The sequence below is a fragment of the Micromys minutus genome (assembly GCF_963924665.1).
Source record: "Micromys minutus genome assembly, chromosome: 1".
Classification (NCBI taxonomy): Eukaryota; Metazoa; Chordata; class Mammalia; order Rodentia; family Muridae; genus Micromys; species Micromys minutus.
Genome location: NC_137969.1, coordinates 31,669,973 through 31,691,651, shown reverse-complemented (window position 1 = coordinate 31,691,651; position 21,679 = coordinate 31,669,973). Strand labels below are relative to the sequence as shown.

General features: G+C 45.3%; 1 protein-coding gene across 1 annotated transcript in view; it reads right to left on the bottom strand.

The window, feature by feature from the left end:
* ADCY1 (adenylate cyclase 1) overlaps positions 1-21,679 on the bottom strand; it is a gene marked incomplete at both ends in the record, with an annotated part of 106,729 nt that overhangs the window by 61,538 nt on the left and 23,512 nt on the right. Inside the window, 2 exons of the mRNA XM_080937040.1 lie at positions 1,073-1,184; positions 9,264-9,382. Of these exons, the coding sequence (XP_080793166.1) occupies positions 1,073-1,184; positions 9,264-9,382 (231 nt within the window). The remainder of the gene's footprint in view (positions 1-1,072; positions 1,185-9,263; positions 9,383-21,679) is intronic.

Below are 21,679 nucleotides of genomic sequence, written 5' to 3'. Positions count from 1 at the left end.
TTCCCACCTGCAGTCAAACACTGAACCAGCCCCATCTTGTTTGCCAATGACATAACCCATCTCTCTGAGTCTCATAATCTGCTCCAAGGAGTGTCAGCTCTGGGCTGTCACAGAGCCAGTCCTGGCTGCCCAACCCCACATCACCACGAATTCCTTCAGTTGCCTCCACTGATTGTGGCAGCCCCAGCCCTTAGTTCCTCAGAACTGCCCTGCCTCTCCTGGGCAACTCTATCCCACATACTCCTTCACCACCTTAAAGGGTATCGGAGGTAGGATGTGAGACCCCAGGAATCTCATGCAGGTGGTAGCACCCCAATAAATCGCATGCCCAAATGTTCCCCTCCTCAACCTTTTGCTCCCTTCCTCCCACTTTCAGTGGACCCCACTCTTCCTAGGGTGTGGCTCATGGCCTGTGGAGGCTGCCCCATGCCTACACAGGCTAGGAGCCAGAATCAATGAAGATCTACAAGATGGATACACTACAAGGGATTTCTGCCTACACAATAAAGTTCCAGAATTGCAAAGGACTCTTAAGACTGTAAACCAGGCTCTTCCACAGGGACACAGAGCCAAGGGCAGAGTGCCACCCTTCAGTAAGGCTTAACTGCCATAGTGCCAAATGTTAAGAATTCCAGCAGGAGGCCCAATGTGCATTCCCAACATTCTTAGAGTCAAAGGTCAAAGGGCAGGGAAAGAAGGAAGCGGGCAGTAACATCATCGGGAACAGTAGATTCAGCAGGGACTGGGGAAGAAGTAGCAGACATTTTCCAGCCCAAAAGTGTGGCAAGGCCAGAGCAAGGCCAGCTCCAGCAGGGGCACAGTCAAAGCTGCTTCAGGTAGAGAAAGCTGTGGTATCCTAGGAACACAGTGTCAGCCAACCAGGGCTGAGTGCAGCCTATAGGACAGGGTTCTATCGGGATGCCTTGGAAGGAGCCAGTGGAGGTTGGATGCAGGGCTCAGGTCTAAGGTGGACCAGCCAGCCTCCTATGCTGCAGATGCAGAGGCTGGCTTGGCGGAACACCACTCCAGAAGCTGCCTGGCCTAACAGAACAGAAGCAAACACAGTGCTTACCGTGGCTAACTCATCAAACTTGCCGAAGAGTTCATTGAGCAGTTTCACCAGCTCCTGGGCCGTGCACTGGGACGCCAGACCTGTGAAACCCACGATGTCTGCAAACAGGATGCTGCAAGAGGAAGGGGATGCAGGTCACCTCTTCTTGGTCACTTAAAAAAAATCACAACCTAAGAGTTGCATAGCTTTTTCCACCGACACCCCCACTTACTCCTCAAAGCACACTGAGTAACTTCCTCCTTCTCTTACAGGCAAGAAGACCTAGGCTTACAACAGCTACAAGGCATACCTCTTGGCTGCAGAGGGATTAGCTGACTGCTGGGCTGTTGGAGTTTGCCATCTCCCGTGCTGACCGGTCACCCACATGGGAAGCTCCTGCTAACTAGCTTCCCAGTAGACCTGCTCCCTTCTCAGGGTGCTCGCATAACTGCATTTACACTGGGGAGGTGGGGGGGGGGGAGCAGAAAGTAGAGTGGCTGACCTTCAAGTAAGGAAATATCCCTCCCCAACAACCACCTTCTTCTTCTGCTACCTGAAAGCATGTGACCATCTGAGGGCCAGGATCAAATGCCTACATCACAGTGTAGAGGGTCCATAGCCACTACCACCCCACCCCCATACTCTCCTAGTGCTCCTGATGGCCTGATGTCTATTGAGTGCAGAACTGGGGTCAGTCTTGAAAATTCGCAATTTTCCGCAGATGATAAGACTCTAAAAAGATAGTTCCCATTGCTTCCTCTTTCAAAACTAAAATATATTCTGCAAATTTCTGAGAGGTGAAAAAAAAAATCCTACAGATTTTGTCTTTAAAGATTCTTTAGCCCTAAGGTCTGTCTTAAAATATGCTGGTCAAATATTCAGAGCTTTCCTGCAACTCCAGAACTTCCAGAAACTAGACACCACACCCAAGGACACCTCTATTAGAGCTGCAAATGTCAAATAAAAAGAAAGGAGAGGTCTTGTGGACAAGAGAGAGTGCGGGACGATCCTGCTGCATGAACTACAGCAGAAGGCTGTCAGCCCTTCCTGGTGCCGACTTCTCATCTGTGGTGTGGAAATGAGACTTCACACGTTTGCACTCACGTACGGTAATTTTTATCATTTTTTGTTTTCAAATTTCTCGTACTTTAATAACATTCTTTCCTTCTCCAAGCTCCTCCTCCAACCCATCCACCTAACTTCATGTTCCTTCTCCCTGTCTCTCTAAAACAAACAAGCAAAAAACCCTAAAAGCCATTTTTAAAAGATTTATTTATTATATATTAAGTACACTGTATCTGTCTTCAGACACTCCAGAAGAGGGCATCAGATCTCAATACAGATGGTTGTGAGCCACCATGTGGTTGCTGGGATTTGAACTCAGGACCTCTGGGAGAGCAGTCAGTGCGCTTAGCCACTAAACCATCTCTCCAGCCCCCTGAAAGCCATCTTTTTAAAGTACATACACATAAACACGGAATCCATTTTGTTGGCCAACTACTCTGAGCATGAGTCTGGACACTCCACTGAAGAAAAGCCATTTATCCCTCTCCCTGCATCTGTTAGGCTTTGTGTCCACTTCACCCCTCTCTGCTGGGATCTTGTCGGCCTTGAACTTGGGCAGGTCTTGTGCTGTCACACGTGTGTTCAGATGTGCACCAGCCCTGTTGTGCCTGGAAAACACCATTTCCTCGGGGCTGCCCATTCACAATCATTTAAGTGTTATGTATATACTTGCAGGCTGCTCACTGAGAGCCAGCAAGGCTGGGCAGGTGCTTAGGGTGTCCGATAAACGACAGATTCCAGTGATCATCTCTGCCCTCAGGATTTTTTTCGGGCCAGGAGAAGGGGACATTTGCAGTATGCTAAGGTGTTTCATTTAAGTGTGGTAAAAACAGACAGGGAGATGGGTGAGGTATGTGACTGCCTGCTACGGTGGGGTCAGCTTTGTCTGACAAGAGGATGGGGTGATTAGGAGATGCTGAAGGAAGGGAGTTCCAATGGAGGGGCGGTGCTGCTGTCCCCAGGCCCTGCAGGATACAGAATTCTTACCTTTCCACTTGAGCCTTTGGATGTACCTTCCTGGTTCTTTCTGGCTCCTGCTGCCGCACATCAGACATTGTCTCATCAGGATCAGTTCTAGATAGTTCTTTCTCTCCTGCTGCTTCCGATTCTGCCCACACCTCTGGCTGCTGTCATTTTGACTAGAATATGCCTTGGTGTGGGATCTGCGCTTATCTGCCTTGAAACACATATGATTCTTGCATATACAACTAAATATGGTGGAAGTTGTTGGGGCTGTTGTTGTAAGAAACAGTTGTGGCTATTGTTCCTGCAAATATCCTATTTCCTCCTCTTCCCTCGTCTGGAATCTCATCCTGTGTGGGCTGACAGACTTGGTGGTACCTCACAGAGTTCTGAAATTCTTCGCATTTCTCTGTATCTTCCGCAGTCTGGAGATGCGTATGACTCTCTGTCGTTAAGTTCATCTGCTCTTACGCTGCCTACTCGAGTCAGCCATTGGACCCCCACCCCCCGAATTTCCCTCACTTCACTTGTCTATCTTAAATTTAGAAGCTCTATTTGATTTGGTTATTTTTAAAATGTCTACTCTGCTGGTATTCTCTGTTTGGCTTCCTTTAATTACGCGGACACAGTTTGTTCTTTGAGCACATTTCAAATCGCTGACTTAAAATGTTTGTCTGAGAATCCCAGTGTCTAGGCTTCCTTGGGATGCTTTCTGCTGGCTGCTTGTTTTGCCCATGTATGAGACATGCATACTTTCACAGCATGTCTAATATATTTCTGTTGAGAATACAAGACAGCAATTCTGGAAATCAGAGTCTTCCCTGTCTCCATCTGCAGGCCCTGGTTATGACTGTCTGGTTTTGACACTGGAGATTTGGGTACTAATGCCACAGAAGCTTGGTCTTCTGAAATTCCCACAACTACTGTGCCTAGACCATTTCTTTCTTTCTTTCTTTCTTTCTTTCTTTCTTTCTTTCTTTCTTTCTTTCTTTCATTGGATTTTTTTTAATTTATATTTCAAATGTTATCCCCTTTCCTGGTTTCCCTTCCCAAGACCCCCTACCCTACCCCACCCCACCCCCGCTTCTATGAAGGTGCTCCCCCACCCACCCACATCCTCCCGACTCCCCGCCCTGACTTTCCCCTACACTGGGGCATTGAGCCTTGACAGGACCAAAGTGCCTAGACCTTTTCAAAGCAGCCCATGCTCAGTTCTTCTTCTTTCTTTCCAGTGACCTTGCTGCCTGCCTCAACTGTCACCACTGCTGGAAGCAGCTGCAATGCTCAGGGATCACCCTGGCCTGTTGTCAGCAGTGGTGCTGAGTCTAGCAGCAGCTCCCACGGAGCTGAGTCAGGGCTGCTGAGAAGGCCAATGGGAAGACTTGGCAGGGAATCCCGAGGGCATCCAACTCTGCGGATTCCAAGCAGGGCTTTGAAGAGGTGCCTTCTGGGCCTCCAGGGGCTGTGGAACTCCAGAGGATGAGCGCTAGGCAGGTGCAGAAGCCACAAAGCCCCAGTCTCAATGGTTTCTCTTGAGGAAACATTCCTGGGTGTCGGCAGGAGTCTGGTGAATCACCAAGCTGGGTCTGATTCCAGCTATTCCTGCTCTTGCTGCTATGAGACCGCTGCCAAAACCAATGCCAGAGAGCCTGGCATGCTTTTCTTTCTAGGATTTTATACATTTAGAGTAGGAATCGATTTTAATCGGTTTTGTGTATTGTATCAGATGATTTTTCTGCCAGTGGATATTCAATATTTCCAGCTCTATCGATTGGAGATAACTCCTAATTCCATGGTGTCAATCTTGTGGACAGGCTGGGTACACATGTGTAGGTTCACTTCTGGGCTCCTTATCCTAGTCTATCCTCCTATGCCATACTGTTTCAGTCATGACAGCTTTGCACTATGATTTGAAGTCAGAACGATACGGTGCCATTAAGTCAGGAAGCATAGTATGAGTTACTTCTCTCACATTCATTAGGATTTTCCTGTGACCTTACATGACCTGTGCTAGAGAGGCAGGCACTTGAGAAGAAAAACTGCGATGGTGTATGGTCTACTAGCACCAGGTCCATGATGCTGTCAGAGTCCGTTCTCTCCCTCTCTCTCTCTCTCTCTCTCTCTCTCTCTCTCTCTCTCTCTCCTTATCTGGGTATTATGTACACTATCAGAAGTGGATTACTGTTCACTTGGTGGACATTTCTCCCCTTTCAGTTCTACAGATACTCACTGGGCATATTTCAGTACTTTTGAGTTAGTGTGCGTTATGACTGTTATTGTAAACTGGCTCTCTGACCACATCTTCTGAGGGTTCTGACGGAAGTGTACTTGGGCTGATGAGGGCATGGCCACCCTTGCTGCTCCCTGGTTCTCTTTCACATGGGCCTTCTTTCCCATCTCCCCTATCTAGCCGGAGGTATGACCTCACATCTGCAGCAAGCTTCTTGTACACGAGATGTCGTTGGTCTGGTTGTTATGACGGTTTGATTGGTGTTTGTTTGATTGATGTTTCTGTCCTGTCTTTTGGTGGGTGGGGCATTTTGTGACATTTACAGGTAGAGGGTTTATGGGACTGGCTTGCACTGTCTCTGGGTTACATGTTTCCTCTCAGGTTTGGGGACCTTTTGATTTTGTTCTCATCTATGCTCTGCTGCTGTCTGCTGGTTTTCTAAATTGAAGCTCCTTATTTCCTATTTTTTTTCCTTACAATTAAGTTCCTTAACCAGTCATTTATCCTATTTCTGTCAAGTCATAAAGGAAAAAAATGCACATGTTAACACCTCTACCAAAATTTACTAACCACAACTTACATGTCCTCAGGTGTTATGTATTAAATTATTTTCCAATACAGTTACTTTGAAAACTTTGATTTTAAACTTTTTCACATTTATTTATTCTAGCATGTACTTGTTTCTGTATACGTGTGTGTGTGTGTGTGTGTGTGTGTGTGTATTTAGGTGCACACATATGTCATTATGTATGTGTAGTAATAAGAGTTGGTTTTCTCCCTCCTCCCTGTGGGTTCTGGGGAATCGAGCTCAGGAGATCAAGGTTGACATCCAGGTCCCTCTACCTGCTGAGCATCTCACTAGTCAGGCTTTTAATATTTATTCAACCACAGTAAAGAACAATTCACCTTTACAAGCACATATAACATGTCAATACTAACATATATGTTCATCTTTGTCAATGTGTTTCCTGGTTTCTTATGCTGAGAAGTTTTTAATTTCTCCCTGAGAATCCCTTTGCATTTTTTTTTTCATAACGCAGGTCTGGTAGCCACAAACTCCCACAGCCTTCAACTAACAGAGTCTCTGTCTTGCTTTTATTTCTGAAGAATATTCTGCCAGGCACAGCACCCTTGGTCTGAGGAGATTTTGTGGTTTGTCTTAAACATCTAGAATATAACACTTCCTCCCTCTGCCCTGCACGGTTTGCCCCTAAGATCCGCTAAAACCCTAATGGGGATTCTGTTGTTTATGGAAAAACACTTTCCTGCTGTTGCTTTCAAAATTCTCACCCTGTCTCTAACTGTTCAGAATTTTATCATGTAGACTTCTTGAAGTTCATCTTATGGTGTCATATGTGTTTCCTATTCTGGATGCCGATTTCTGTTCCACATGTTTATCTGAAAACCTTTAAAGAAAAAAAATGTGTTTTTCCCACTCTCCTCCTTTAGCAACCCCTATATTGTGTGTGTTGGCCCAACACTGACTTTCTATTCTTCCCTTTTGGACTCTTCCAGAGACCTGACTTCCAGTTCACTGGTCTTCTGTTCTGCTTGATTCTCTACTTTCCTGTAGGGAATTTTATATTTGGTTGCAACAGTCTTGAGTCTTCTGATCTGTTACTCCTTTGTGCTTTTGTTTCCTCACTGAAATTCTCATATTTCGTGTGCATAATTCTTGTCTGTCTTTGAGAGAGTTACTTTTATTCTCTTGTGCAGTGATAATCCATTGAAATGCATTTTCTTAGATCTGTGTCTACAGCTCTCTCTTCTTCCTTTGTTTAGAGTGCCTTCGCCTGGCTCTTCATGAGCCTTTAGAGACTCGCCTCACGGAAGAGAACAATCCCATCACTTATTTTAACTTAGATGCTCTGGCCCTTTATCAGTACTCTTTGTCCCCAGGAACCAGCTGTGTGTTCACTCTATCCTGAGCAGGGGACATGTGTGTGAAAACTCTGGTGTCTTCCAATGTACACCCAACCTCCATTTACCCAACAAACTAGGCTGAGTCAGATCTCTCAGCAAGTCTGGACAGAAAGGCAGATGCTGGTTGTTTAGGCAGCCCCAGAGTAGTTGAGGAACTGGTCATCCTGATCAATGCTCTCCCTCCCAGGGTGTGCTAGATAATTTAATGTTAACTTGACACAAGATAAAGACATCTTCAAGGAGGGAATCTCAATTAATAAAGTGGCTCCACAAGATAGGACTGTAAGCTTTCCTGTAAGGCATTTTTTTCTTTAAACTAGTGATTGATGGGGAGAGACAATTGTGGGCAGCGCTATCCCCTAGGCTGTTGGTTCTAGGTTCTATAAGAAATCAAGTTGAGCAAACCATGAGGAGCAAGCCATTAGTAAGCGGCTCCTCTCCAGTGACCTCTTCATCCTCTCCAGTGACCCTTCCCTGACTTCCTTCAGTGATGGCCTACAAGTGGAAGTGGAGCCAAATTAACCCTTTCATCCCCAACGTGCTTTCAATCATGGTGTTTATCACTGCAATAGAAACCTGACAAAGACACAGTGGGGAGGCTGAAGTGCTAGTTTGTGTATTTGTTTATCTGTTTGCTTTGTTGAGCAAGAAGAGGCCAAAGATACCTACTCAGTTACCAGGAGGCCCTCGACCATGATGCCCTCCAAGCTCTCTTTGAAACATTCTGGTGGCTGCTGATCCCCTGTAAGCACTTAGGACACTGAATTATGTTTTTTTCCAACTAACGAGGAGCAGCAGGTGCGGTGAGAGATGTAAAGCAAATGCAAGCATCAGCTGATCCCGTGTCCATCCCTCTGCCCACTGCCCAAGGCATCCTGCACATTTGTTTCACGTGGCTGAATCTCAATTTCCTGGTTTCTACAATGCAGGCAGCAGTGCCAGCTGCTCGCAGGAGTGAGAGGACAGCAAACAAGTATGAACCCAGCGAAGAGCTTCTGAGCCCCAACTCTGGAGAGCATCTAGGCTCAAGTGCTGTCTCTATGGCTCCTTTGCAAACAGCTGGGCCCTAAGCCCATACCTCTTCAGCATCCTTCTCTGTGGGGGAGAGCAGCACTCGTCCCTAGCAAACTACAAGCCCACGGGGAGTGGACGGATGCACAGATATGCACAGAGCAGCATCTGTGAGCTGATTAGTTATGTCTGCTCTCCCTACAGGAATGGCTTGTACCTGGATGGTTCACAAACCTTAAATTCAGGATGAGCCAGCCCGTGCTACCCAACATAAGGGTTTCTTCACATGCTTTTGTGTCTCCGGGGGCTGAAGGCTGGGAGTTCTGACACCTAACACCCAGAAGAGCCAGCAAAGAACAACTGAACAGAAGGTCCAATCAACTCCCGAGTGGCCCTTACATGGTGGCACTCCCTAACAGGTGACACTCAACTATTCTAAGAGCATTGAACTATAATAAAAAGTTTTGAAAAGACTATATAATACATTAGGACAAACAGTTTGAGCAGACTCTCTAAGCAGGCAAGCAAACTTCAAAGTATCCACAAGTTGGTTCACATGAAAGACTCCGGTCCCTTCCCTGTAAAATAGGAGCAATACCTCCGATGGGCTGATGAGAGTGAGGGGGGTTAGATGTCACCTCAAGCAACAGGCAGTCATTATTCAGAAATGGAGACTCCCCACCCCAAACAACATTACAAAAGTCCAGTCTTTGGGACAAAGTTCTATTTCCTATCAGGAAATGCAAGTGCTAATGGAAGAAATGTGAAAGAAAACTGGCATGTGCCACCCAAGAAGCCACAATCTCCTCCACGTGAGACCAGCTTCCCTGCAGGAAAGCTGCCACCTGAACTCCTTGACCATACCTTCTCTCTCCCCCAAATCTAGAACAATCTTTGAGTTCCCCTGCTCACCTCCTCCATCCACTTCCCAGCTCCTCCACCCGCTCCCTACCTTGCCACCTCTGCCCTGCAGCCCCCCAGTAAACTCACTGTTGAGCTGGGTTGGTGTAATTCCCCTACCTCACGTTGTCATGCCTCTGGATGTAAATCTTGTGAAATATCCTCTCAGGGGGCTTCAGGAAGTCCTCCTTCATCTCCATGGCGACATTCCGGGGCAAGAGGCTCATGAGCAACCGCTCCTGGATGAGAGACATACTTTGTCAGACAGTAAATGACTTCCTCATTTCTGCTGGCTTAGAAGAGGAGTGCAGGCCTATAGACCCTGCTCAGACAAGCCAACACATGCCCAGCCTGCAGACACTGCCCAGTCCCCAGAGCCCCATGAACCGACACTCAAACATGGAATAGTAATGAGCAAGCGATGGACTCTGGACACCTAGCCCAGCGTAGGTGAGCCTGACCTCCCACACTCAGGCGTGCTCTGCAGTCCCTGCATGATATTCTTTTGGTCCTACTGTGCACTGTGAGCGTAAGCCGAGCAAATTCCACGATCTCCAATTGCTGCCCCACTAGTTCCTCTCCCCTCCTTCTACTGTTCCAAATGCACCCAGAAATAGTCGTCAAGATTGGTTTCTAGTAAGTATGTCTTCCTGGGGCACACACAGACTCCTTGCTACACAAAGATAAAGCCTCAGGGAAAAGCTGACCCCTTCTCTTGTGTCTCCCTGACCTGGGCAGGGTAAGCAATTTTTTCCTCTCTCCCCAAGGAAAGAAAATAAGCCCATGTTTTTGTGTTTCGTTTTGTTTTGCCTCAAGAAGGGCTGAAGAACCCTAGAGGACCCATCCCTTCACACTCCCAGGCCTTTGCTTCCTTCCTGGATGGACAGCATGAGTTGAACTCTCTCTGATCTTTCAGATGTGACCTTCTCTGACCTCAGCCCTGGCTTGTTCTGACCTGCCGGGCCTGAGTTGCTGTGTCCCAGCTCTGAAGTTTAAGGGACCACAATTTCCCTGAGACCTCTCATGCCCTATCCGACGTTGCCTTGCAAAAGAGGACAAAAATGGTGTTTAAATCACAAGAAAGGGAAAGGATATCCTACTGACAAGGGTGAGTGAAGTTGAACAAGGCTCAGTCCTGCTCTGATATGCGGCAGGCACTTCCCCAGGCCCCTGACGCGTCCAGTGTCCCGGCCATCCTCCCTGTGGGGAACTTCAGTGGGCATGCTTTCCTTCCCTACCATTCTCTGAGTCTCTCTAGACTGTGGATCACTGTGACAGTGAGAGGCCAGTCTTCTTACTGCAGGTGGATGTGACCCTAGTGAGTTTCAAGGGAAGTCAGTGTCCACAGAGTCCCTAACAACTAAGAAGGCATCCACAGTCCCAGAGAACTTAGTGGCTCCACAAAGTAGTGTAGGGGCCTCACCCTTCTGCTCCACGAAATGGGCAGCAGTGAATGTGGGCAGCTCATCCTTGCGAAGGGAGAGCATGCTGGGAACACTGGGGAAACCCAGAGATTTAAACCCATGCTTCTAACACAAGCATGCTTAGACAGCAGAAAACCAGGCACAGTGCTGGGGGATGGTTAGAGCTGAATCTGTCCATTTGGGGGAAACCACCAAGGCTCCTCCCCAGAACCCTATGCATAAGCTAGGTGTAGTGTTGTGCTAAGGACCTACCACATCCGCCCCACACCATCTCCTCCTACAGAACCCCTGCATCTCCTTCCTGGATGAAGCCAGACATACAGGAAAGAGGCTGCAGAAGGCAGGACTACCTGTCTACAGATTTGGTCACACAGAAAGAGGACACAGTCCAGGCCACACTCTCAGGGACAGAAAGGCATCATGCACGGAGAATGAAAGGCAAATCATGATGAGAAGTCACCAGGACCCTTCCTACACCACAGGCTTCTAGAGACACAGCCCTAAATGAGGCCCTAAAAAGTGGCCCAACTGCCAGCCATCAGCTATTCTGAACGGAAAGGACACCCCACCCTGGGGGCAGTATCCGTTGATCTATTGGAAATCAACAAAGCACCAACCTGGGAGTGACCAGAGAACTTTCCAGCCATGAGATTCAAAGCACAGGCCGAGAAGGTGCACAAAGACAGCTGCATACTCAGAAGGCCACGGGGAAAGGCTACCAGAAAAGAAAGGGCAGACTGGGTGCTCTGCAGGCAGCCCCAGCAGCATGGGGGAAATGGAAGGGCCCTTGAGTTGATGAGGCAGAGACAGCACCGAGGCAGCACCAAGGCAGCCTGGGAGATCCACATAGAGTCCCTTAAGTCTTGAACCCACGCACACCTTCATCCCTCCTGACAGCCCCACAGTGCTCTCACCATTAGGCTACAGCATCACTACCTGCCGGTATCATCAGTACAAGCAAACAGATTGCAGGCCACAAGGCTGGAACAGTCAGAGGGTGGGGAGACTGTCCTCCAGGGAACTGGGATGTACTGGTGCCACTGGGGCCAACCCAGAGGGAAGACAGAAAAGCCACTAGAGCTGATACACAGCCTCTAGCTCCACCATGGAAAGCTGGACCAGTGCCCTGGGCACTACCAGAAGTAACTATGGCAGTCAGTGGTCGGTTGGCTGTCCCACTAACCTGCTCTACTGCTAGCATCCTCAACATGGGGATTCTTGGTTACCATTCTAGATGAGCGGCTAGATATGGACAAGAAGATAAAGTTCTGACTCCGAAGAAATCTCCAAGGATAAAATAATCCATTTACATTATAAAGATGGCCAATATCTGAAGTCAATTTCCAATCTCAAGCCCAACCCTAAAGCTTCAACACAACCAACATCAAAAGAGGTTATGACAGCAATAAAATCTAACAAAGGAAATAGGATCAAAAGTCAAAACAAAAACAAAAAAAAAAAAACAAAAAACAAAAACAAAACAAGCAAGAAAAAAAAGCAGACAGACAAAATCTAGTGCAAACGTGGATCTTACAAAGCATCATGGTGTCCCATGAAAACTACATAAAACGGTAATGCATATTTATGCCTTGACTGTGAGATACATTACATGTCTCAATAAAAATTAGAAACTTACTTTATTGTGTATGTGTGTGTGTGCATTTCATGTATACACATGTGCACCCTACTACCTGTGTGTGCATTATATATGGAGGCTAGAGACCAATGACCTGTTTTCTTTAAGTATTCTCTACTTCTCCCCACCAAGCACTGACCAGTCTCTACAGACTTACTGAACCCAGCATTCACCAACAGCAAGACTAACTGGCAAGAGAGCTCTAGAGATCTGCCTGTATACTCCCCAGTCCCCAGTCTCAGTGTTACAGAGGCACTGGACCACACCCACCTTTCTTACATGGGCTCTAGGGATCCAAGCACAGATCTTCATGCTCATAAAGCAGGCACGGTATTAACTGTGCCGTCTCTCCATCCCCAAATCGAATTCTTTTTTTTTAAAAAAAATTATTCATTTATTATATATAAGTACACTGTAGCTATCTTCAGACATACCAGAAGAGGGCATCAGATTTCATTACAGATGGTTGTAGGACATCATGTGGTTGCTGGGAATTGAACTCAGGACCTCTGGGAGTTCAGTCAGTGCTCTTAACTTCTGAGCCATCTCTCTAGCCCCCAAATCGGATTCTTTATGATTATGAGGGCATTGTTTCTGGGGAAATGGAGAAGAATTTCTCACTGTTTCTCTCAGGGAATACCAGTAAAAGCCATGGATATTCTACAACTAACATCATGAAACTGAACGCTGGAAGGAAGAAGGCAGAGATGGCAGACCAAGGCATGCCCTGGGAATGAGCTCTCTGAGATTTGTGTCCCAAACACAGAGCTGGGGAAGAAGGAACTGGGAACGCCACTGGGCACAAACCAAGACAAACACACAAACAGAGATAGACAAAAGCTGCCCTCACTAGACAGGTCTTAGAACATGACAGTTCTCAAGGGGAAACCTTTGGATGGTAAGTGTGCTACTCCAGGCCAAAGACTCTGAAGATGTTATGCCCTGATCAATCCATTCTGTCAAAAGTTAAGCACCAGTGCAGGACCTCCACCTGTCCCTTCATATGGGATGATATCAGAGAGGGCCTCTTTCCTCATCTGATAGTATCAAAACAACTCCTCTTCCCCAGCCAGTATGATGTCATAGAAAAGCAGCCCAACACAACCCCCCCCCTCTAAAAAATATAGAGTTTCATACAATATAATCTAGATGTCTAGGTTCCAGCAGGGCATTGTTTACAATAAAAAAACTAGGAAACATACACCCAATGTTCAGTGAACAAAAATAACCAGCACACGCTGACATCAAGAGGGCAGATGCAGAATCATTGACAAACACTTTAAAGCAGCCAAGGATGGCAAGGATGACTAAAGAGAAGCTGGAAGATGGCTCAGCTGGTGAAGGGTTTGTTGCTCAAGCATGAAGTTCAGAGTTCAGATCCCAGCACACATATAAAATACAGGCATGGTAACATGCATCTGTAAGCCCAGCATGTGAGGGGTAGGGTGGGAGAGGCAGAAAATAGATGCATCCCATAAGGATCCTCTGAACATCCAGAGCTCCAGGTTTAATGAGAAAGTCTGTCTCAAAAATAGGAGGAACCTGGTTTTAGACAAAGAAATACACATTAGAGGAAAGATAGCATCTTTAACAAACTGATTATCCAAGAGTAGAAGGAAACTAGATCCTTATCTCTGTCCCTATGCAATATTCAACTCCGAATGGATCAAGGACCACAGCATAAGACCTGATACCCTGAATATGACAGAGGAAAAAGCAGGGTGTACATGTCGGCTTATGTGCACAAGAAAGGACTTCCTAAACAGGGCTGTTACAGAACAGACATGAAGACCAACAACTGAAAAATGGACCTCATGAAACTAAAAGCTTCTGTAGAGCGAAATGACACCACCATTCAAGTAAAGCAGCAGCCACACAACAGGAAAAAGTTTTACCAGCTCAATGGCTTAACAAAAGGCTGGTACTTAGAATAGTCAAAGGAAAGAAAAAAACTGTATGACTAGAATAAGTAAAAATATAAAGCAAAAAATGAAACAGAGTTGTTGAAAGAAAAATGCAAATGGCTGAGAAATATTTTTAAGTGTTCAAAATCCTTAGACATCAGGGATATGCAAATCAAAATCACTTTGAGATATCATCTTACCTAAGTTAAAATGGGTTAGGTTAAAAAAAATCTATCAAATTCTGCCATGGATGAGGAAAGGGAAGAGCACAAACTAGTTAGTAGGGCAAAAGCTAATGCAGCCACCATGGAAACCAGTGTGGATGTTCATCAAGATGCTTAAAAAATGATCTACCATATGATCCAGCTATATCACTCCTGGGCACATTCTCAAAGATGCTAATATCCTACCACAGAGACACTTCCCTTCCCCATCCATGTTCATTGCTGCTGTCTTCACAACAGCCAGGAAATGGAAGCAACCCAGACTCCCATCATCCACTGCAGGGATAATGAAAACGTGGCACATATACAGAATGGGATGCTACTCAACTGTAAAGAAAAATAAAGTGATAAAATTCTCAGGCAAATCGATGGGCGCTGGCACTAATCTTTCTGAGTAAGTTCACAGAGACCTAGAGAGACAAATGCCATATGTTCCCCCTCATATGTAGATGTTAGCTTTAAATCTTTAGAAATGTGTCTTTAAATTTGAAGTAAAAAAAAAAGCGATAGATTTCAAGGGAGCAGAGATAGAACACAGGTGTCGAAGAGGAAGGAGAATAATGGTGCAAGAAGGGTTTTAAAAGGAGGATTAAGGGATGGTGGAGTAGAAAAGGGAGCAAGGGGAAGTATCACTAACACTAAAGCCCTTTGAGAAAGCCATATGGCTGTAGAAGTTTCTGAAAATATGTACACATATAAGAATAGATTGAATAGTTACCCAATAGAATACAGAGAGTACCTCTCCTAGATATCACAGGCTATCAAATAAAATGCCCAGTGACAGCTATACGTTATCTGTTTTTGAGTTTCTGGGTCCATGGGGTTCCATAGATACCCCCCAAACATATGCTAATACTTTTGTTCTTGGTGAACCTCTAGAACATCATGTAAATACCCTACCATTGAGGACAGCACACACTTGAGTCATAAGACATGGAGAAATCAAGCTAGTCTTAACCTGAAGGCTTTATCCTCCATGCTCCCAGGGGACAAAGACAATCCACAATTACCTAGCCTTGAACCCTGAAAGATACAATAATGACTGGTCTGGCAAGATATGCCCACTGGTACAATAGTGGCGCACATGCTAAGGGAGTAACCAGCTATTTTCTGTTTGGATTTAAGAAAAACCAATTTCACAAGACAAAACCCAAGGCTGGTACCATTAAGTAGGCCAAGGCCTTAGGAGAGAACTTACTGCTCTCTGCTAAATGAACATAAAATTAAACTGCCCCTAAATGCTTATCTTTATATGCATAGATTAGTGCATCTCTAAACCTTCATCAAAGAAGCCAATCTTTGAAACACATGGCAATTATTGCAGTGATCCATAAACTAAAGCCTGCAGGATTCTCAGCCCTAAATGAGACATCCCTTTCCTTTCAAGACTCAAAAGCATCAAAGGGAGGGAGAAAGACTGCAGGACCAGAGGGAGTGGATGACTGCAGAGAAATGGTGTTCTTGGACACGAGAAGGGATTACACATGTGAACTGACAGGTGTTATGACGACATACACATGGCCCACACACAATCAAGGCAACCAAAATCCTAGCTCTTATGAAGTCCCATCCTTAGCTGAGGAAGTACTGCCAACTGATGGCCGCTGGGGGAGTGAGAATCAATTGTGTTCAGTGACATGGAGTGGAGACTACCAATGCTCCAGTAGACAGCCTTACACCCACGCACATACCAGCTGCACTGGACTCCGCCCATTTAAAACAAAACCAAAATGATACAAAGAAAGCACCACACAGAGTCGGAGGGGATAATGGTGAAGGAATTGGAGATGAAGACATGAGCTTAACAATTCATGAAATTAAACATAAAATTAACATGAATTAAAAATGGAGAGCAATAGAAGAAAGGCACATTAATCTCTGGCTGCCACATGTATACATACAGGTGTGTGCAAGACACATATACACATGCCATAAGCACACCCAAAAAGAAAAATAGACGACAAGAATCTGAAGCAAGATGTCTGCAATTTCCAACAATAAATGAATTATTAGGTATCCTACTGTGTGAGGCATAATTCACTACTGCAATACCAACGTAATATATTCCACAACAACAGGATAAGAAATAAAATAACAGCCGCTAGTACTAATAAAGAAAACAAAATTCGGTCCTTATTTGATGTTTATAAAGGAGGAATAAGCATCCTCATCTTGATAAAGGACAGCCCCAGAAAGCCTACAGCTCACGCCATACTTGGTGGAACTTCAAAATCTTCCCCTGGAGCAAGGGATGGGTGGTGGCTCTCAGGACTCCAATTCAATATCACACCTAGACATTTAGCCACTGTGGTGAGGTAGGAAAGGGATACAGACTAAAAGGAAGAAGTGCTAAGGGTAGGGTGATCTCTATATAAAACACAAAGGATCTATTAAGACGAAACAACTCCACCTAGAATGAACAGTGACTCCAAAGAATCTCAACAGACAAGCCAACATTCAAGAACCCACAGCATTTCCACCCAGTAGCAATGAACACGTGTACACACTAATTGCCCCACTGCTTACCAGTGCTCGGAAGTGAAATGCCGTGGGGGTAAAAGCTGATTTTAAAAGTCTAAAGCCTGCATGCTGAAAATCGTGGCACTGAGCAAAGAAGGGATCAAAGAAAAGCTAAATAAATGGAGACACCATCTCCATTCTGCCATGGAAAGAAGACTCAACCCTGTACGCATACCGATTCTCTCTACATCATGGCACAAACAGGATTGATGTCCCAGCAAGGCTTTTACTAGGTATAGGCAAGAGCATTCCAAAAATGATATGGATTACAAAAGGAGTAGTAGCAGCTAAAGAGGACCAAGAGATGGAAGGAGTCAGCCTACTCAGTCTTTAGTAACAATACCCAAGATAATGTCAGGATGGATGCTGAGGATGATGTAACAAAGTTTAGAACCCAGAAGCAGACCTACACAAATATACCCGGATATTTTTTTTAACAAAAATCCAGTAAAGATGACGTTTTCAATGAACCACAAAGCAACTGAACAGCCATTCCATTACCAAGAAAGAAACCTTAGCCTCAACTTCACACCTTGTTTAAATATCACCTTGAAATACATTGTCACATATTTATCTATTAACTCAAAAATTGCAAATCTGTTAGAAACACACCTTGTTTAAATATCACCTTGAAACACATCATCATGAATTTATCTATTAACTCAAAAATTGCAAGTCCATTAGAAACAGAGACAGCCTTCAGGAATTAGGGCTACACTCAGCGTTCTTAGATTTGACTTAGAGCAATAGAAAAAAAAAAAAAAAAACAAAAAACTTTGATCTAGTTGACAACCTGGCTGGGCCATAAAACAAAAACAAATGATAAATTGAATCTCATCAAAATGTAAAATGCTCACTAGCAGAACAAAACAAAAATCTCTTAAGACACTGTGATGGCAAGCCACAGGCTGAGAGAAAATACTTGTAAGTCACACATCTAGCAAAGGGCAGCAGCTAGTGTCCTCGGCACATTCAGTGTCCTCAGAGCCCCATTTTTAAACCAGAGGTTTAAAAACTTTCCAGTTCTACAGTTCGAACGCCTGAGAAGATAGTTTTGCCTATCTCAATACTTTTGTAAACACCGTATGTCCCAGCACTATTTCTAGGCATTCAGACCAGGGAAATTAATATTTATGCTCATATGAGAACCTATACACATTCAAAACAGCTTTCTTCATAATCATCTTAAATTGGAATCTACCAGGATGTCCTTCACAGACAGAATGTTTAAACACACTGTAATAACGGCCACACTATGGAATACTACTTAGCTATAAAAAGAACAAAGCATCGATATGTTCAACAACCTGTATTACTCTCCAGAGAATTATGCTGAGTAGAAAAATGTTCATAAACAAAGATATTACAAATTTATAGATATTACAAATTTGTGGTTCGCAGCACCAGCTTAAGAACGGAGGTGGCTGTGGCTCCGGAGGGGCAATGAGAGGAATGCTTGGGCCTTGTGGCTGGATGCTGTCACTGTAATGCAGCCCCAGTTCAGATGGGACCATTGGGAAACTAGCAAAATCCCACATAAGATGTCCACCTTCTGTCTTGGCCACATGTACCCTCAAAAATAATGGAAATAAACAAGCAAACCGAAGCAAGGCTGGAGAGACGCCTTGGTGGTAAAAGCACTGGCTGTTCTTGTAGAAGAACCTAGTTCTCCCTCTAGCATCCACTAGTGGCTCACAACCATCTGTAACTTTGGTTCCAGGGGATTCAATGTGCTCTTCTAACTTCCGCAAGCGCCCGGCACACAGGCGGTGCACATACACAAATGCAGGCAGAACACTCGTAACAATAAAATAAGATAATGTAGAGGGATTGGTGCCTTTATATATTCCCGGGGGTAGTAGGACATTTGTTGGGCCATCTGCAAAATAGTTTGTCTGTCCCTCAGAATGTTATTTACCCCATGGCCAGAAATTCCTCGCCTAGAATCCCCCTACAGTTTTCCCAGGAGAAATCAAAAGGGGTGTCCACACAAAGTTCTAAACAATTTTCATAGCACGATTACTCATAATACAACCAAAGCATGGAAACAGCCCAACTGTCTGTCAAATATGAGTGGATAGACAAAACAGCCCCACACAGTGCCATGAACCTGCAATCCAAGCCTTCAAGGGGTTGAGGCAGGAGGATCAGTACTTCAAGGCCAGCCTCAGCTACATAGAGAGTTCAAGGCCAGCTGAAGCTGTGTGAGACCCCCATCTCGGTTTTTTAATTGAATTAAATAAAATTAAAATGTGGTCCATCCTCTCATTCCTCCCCACTAAGATGTGGGTCTTCCATACAATGGAATAGAAGCTGGCCCATGAAAAAGCGTGAATTACTAGTGAGACATCCCCCACTGGAGGTCCCTTGAAAACCTCCTACTTGGAGAAGTCATTCACTGTGGATCATATACTATATGGTTCCATTTGTATGACATACCCAGGAGAGTTAAATCCATAAAGGCAGAAAGTAGATTCCTATGTATCTACCTCTGGTAGAAGAACGGGCAGGTATAACAGGCAGGACTGCAAACGGACAGAAAGTTGCTTTGAGAAAAAAGGAAAAACTCCCAAAATTAAATCGTATAATCATCCTATACTAATAAGGATAATTTCATTCATATTTAATGTATGTGTCAAATAAGGTTAATAATATATCAGGTTAAGATTATATGTAAGCATACATTAAAAAATTAACATGTAGCACTAAGACAAAATTCTATATCACAAAAAGTTGTGTAAATTCCAAAGAAAGCATTTAATTGTTTTTAAGCTTTCAGTTAATCTTGATACTTTGACAAATAACACCTGTAATGGTTTGAGAGGTGCCCTGGGAATAGAGCAGCCTATTGAAAACTCCACCCAAGGCCCGGGGTGGTAGCTCAGCTGGACAATTGCTTGCCTAGTAGCCACAAAAAGCCCCTGGGTTCCATCCCCAGAACTACATGATACTGAATGTGTGATGCAGGCCTGAAATCAGGGCTCTAAAAAGGTGGAGGCAGGAAAGTCACAAGTTCAAGGCTATCCTCAAGCAAACAGCAAGTTTAAGGTTGGCCTGGTACACTTGAGTCCCTGTATTGATGAAAATAAATTAATTAAATTAAACTAAAATCCAGCCTATATTATTTAAAAGAACGTATCCCTTTTCTTGGTAACATTTCCTCACACGCCAAGGACTCAAATGTTCCATTTACCTTGTTAGGATAACAAATTAAGTGTGCTTTAAATAGCTACATGTTTCTGGAGGGTTCTGATTTAGTAGTGGCATCTGAGGAACAACTAGGGCCCTTTGGGACCAGCCACTACATCTCAGAAGAGAAGCTGGGCTCAAGAGTGTCTTCCTGAGTGGGTTGTGGGGCAGCAGTAATGAAGACCCAGGAGATGATGCGACCTTCAGATGCCACTTGTCCTGTGTTCTCCAGCTGTGTCAGGTAGAAACTCCAGAGTTGTGCTCCATGGGAAGTCTGTAAGCTCAAAAGCTGGATAGAGGGTGATTCTAGAGGCATGAGCCAGATGCAAAGGAGTAAGAGGCGTAGGCTCTTCACCCAAGGATGCAGCTTCTCTGTCAGCACAGGTAGGGAGCACAGGGCCTGTCTTCCCTTCCCATGGCCTCATGTGCTTGGGCACTTGGCTTCTGTCCACTCCAATTCAGGGAGACCCTTGAGCTGGCTGGCCATCAGCCATGACATTGTCCAGCCATGTGCTCAAGGCCTGCCCACAGCCCACACATGTCCTACACTTGGGATTGACTTTGTTCCTCCCGGCAGAGCGTGAGCTCCACAAGTGGTCATTTGTGGGAGCCCCTTCATATCTGTAGCACCCACCTAGTGCCTTCCCTCCTGCCTCTGGACTGCTGAGATCCTTCAGTGGCCCTGTTCCACTGGCCCCAATAGTTGAGGCCAAGCCCGTGCCTTCTCTTCATATTAACTTCAAGTTAGACTCTCACATCTGCAAGTCAAGATCTGTGTCCCACTGTCCTCACCCTGATGCTCTCAGGTTCGATTGCTAAGGTCACAGCCTACACATGGCATGGGAAAGCAGGAAGCACAGGGGAGATAGAGAAGACCAAATGAAAAACCTTCCCCATCATCACATTTCTTAGCGGGGACCAGAGAAGCCGCCACTGCCAGTCACTATGCACTATTAAACACCAGTTATCATAGTGAAACCAGGAGTAGCCATAGGAATGCTGAGAAAGACTAGTTCCCCTAATAGGAATGGCTCACCCCTAAAATGACTGTTGAGAGCATGCAACACCTGGCTAAGATAAGGACTCATTACATTTATCCTGAAGGGAAACTCACCCACGCCAGAGCTGGTGCATCCCAAACCAGATACAGCTAATGGGCTGCACATAGCCACTAACAAGCCAGAGTGTGTGGAAAGTCTAGGGCTCTGCTCTTAGGCTCCTGGGCAGCCCTGGTCAGAACCAGAGCGATGGGTCAGAACCAGCAGGAAGAGTCCAGTGTTCGACCCAGGCTACTCCACCAGCTCCTTAGAAGCCTAGGCTTGCTTCTTCTGCTTGTGACTGGCCTTCTGGAGGTACACAGCCACCTAGGTTCACAGACACCCTTTCCTCTTTCTTGGATTATTCACTTGACTTGTTCTTGGTGCATGGTATAGACGGAACTGTGTCTCCCACAAGATCCACAGGTAAACTCCCAATCCCTAATGAGACTGTACTCCAAGATAAGGCTGTACAAACCTGAGAGGCTCTACCTTCTATATAGGACAGGGAATCTGTACCCATGAAATCTAGATATTACGGCAGCCTAAAGAAGACCTGGATTAAACACCAGTTATCATGCCGACATGAATAGGGGCACGTC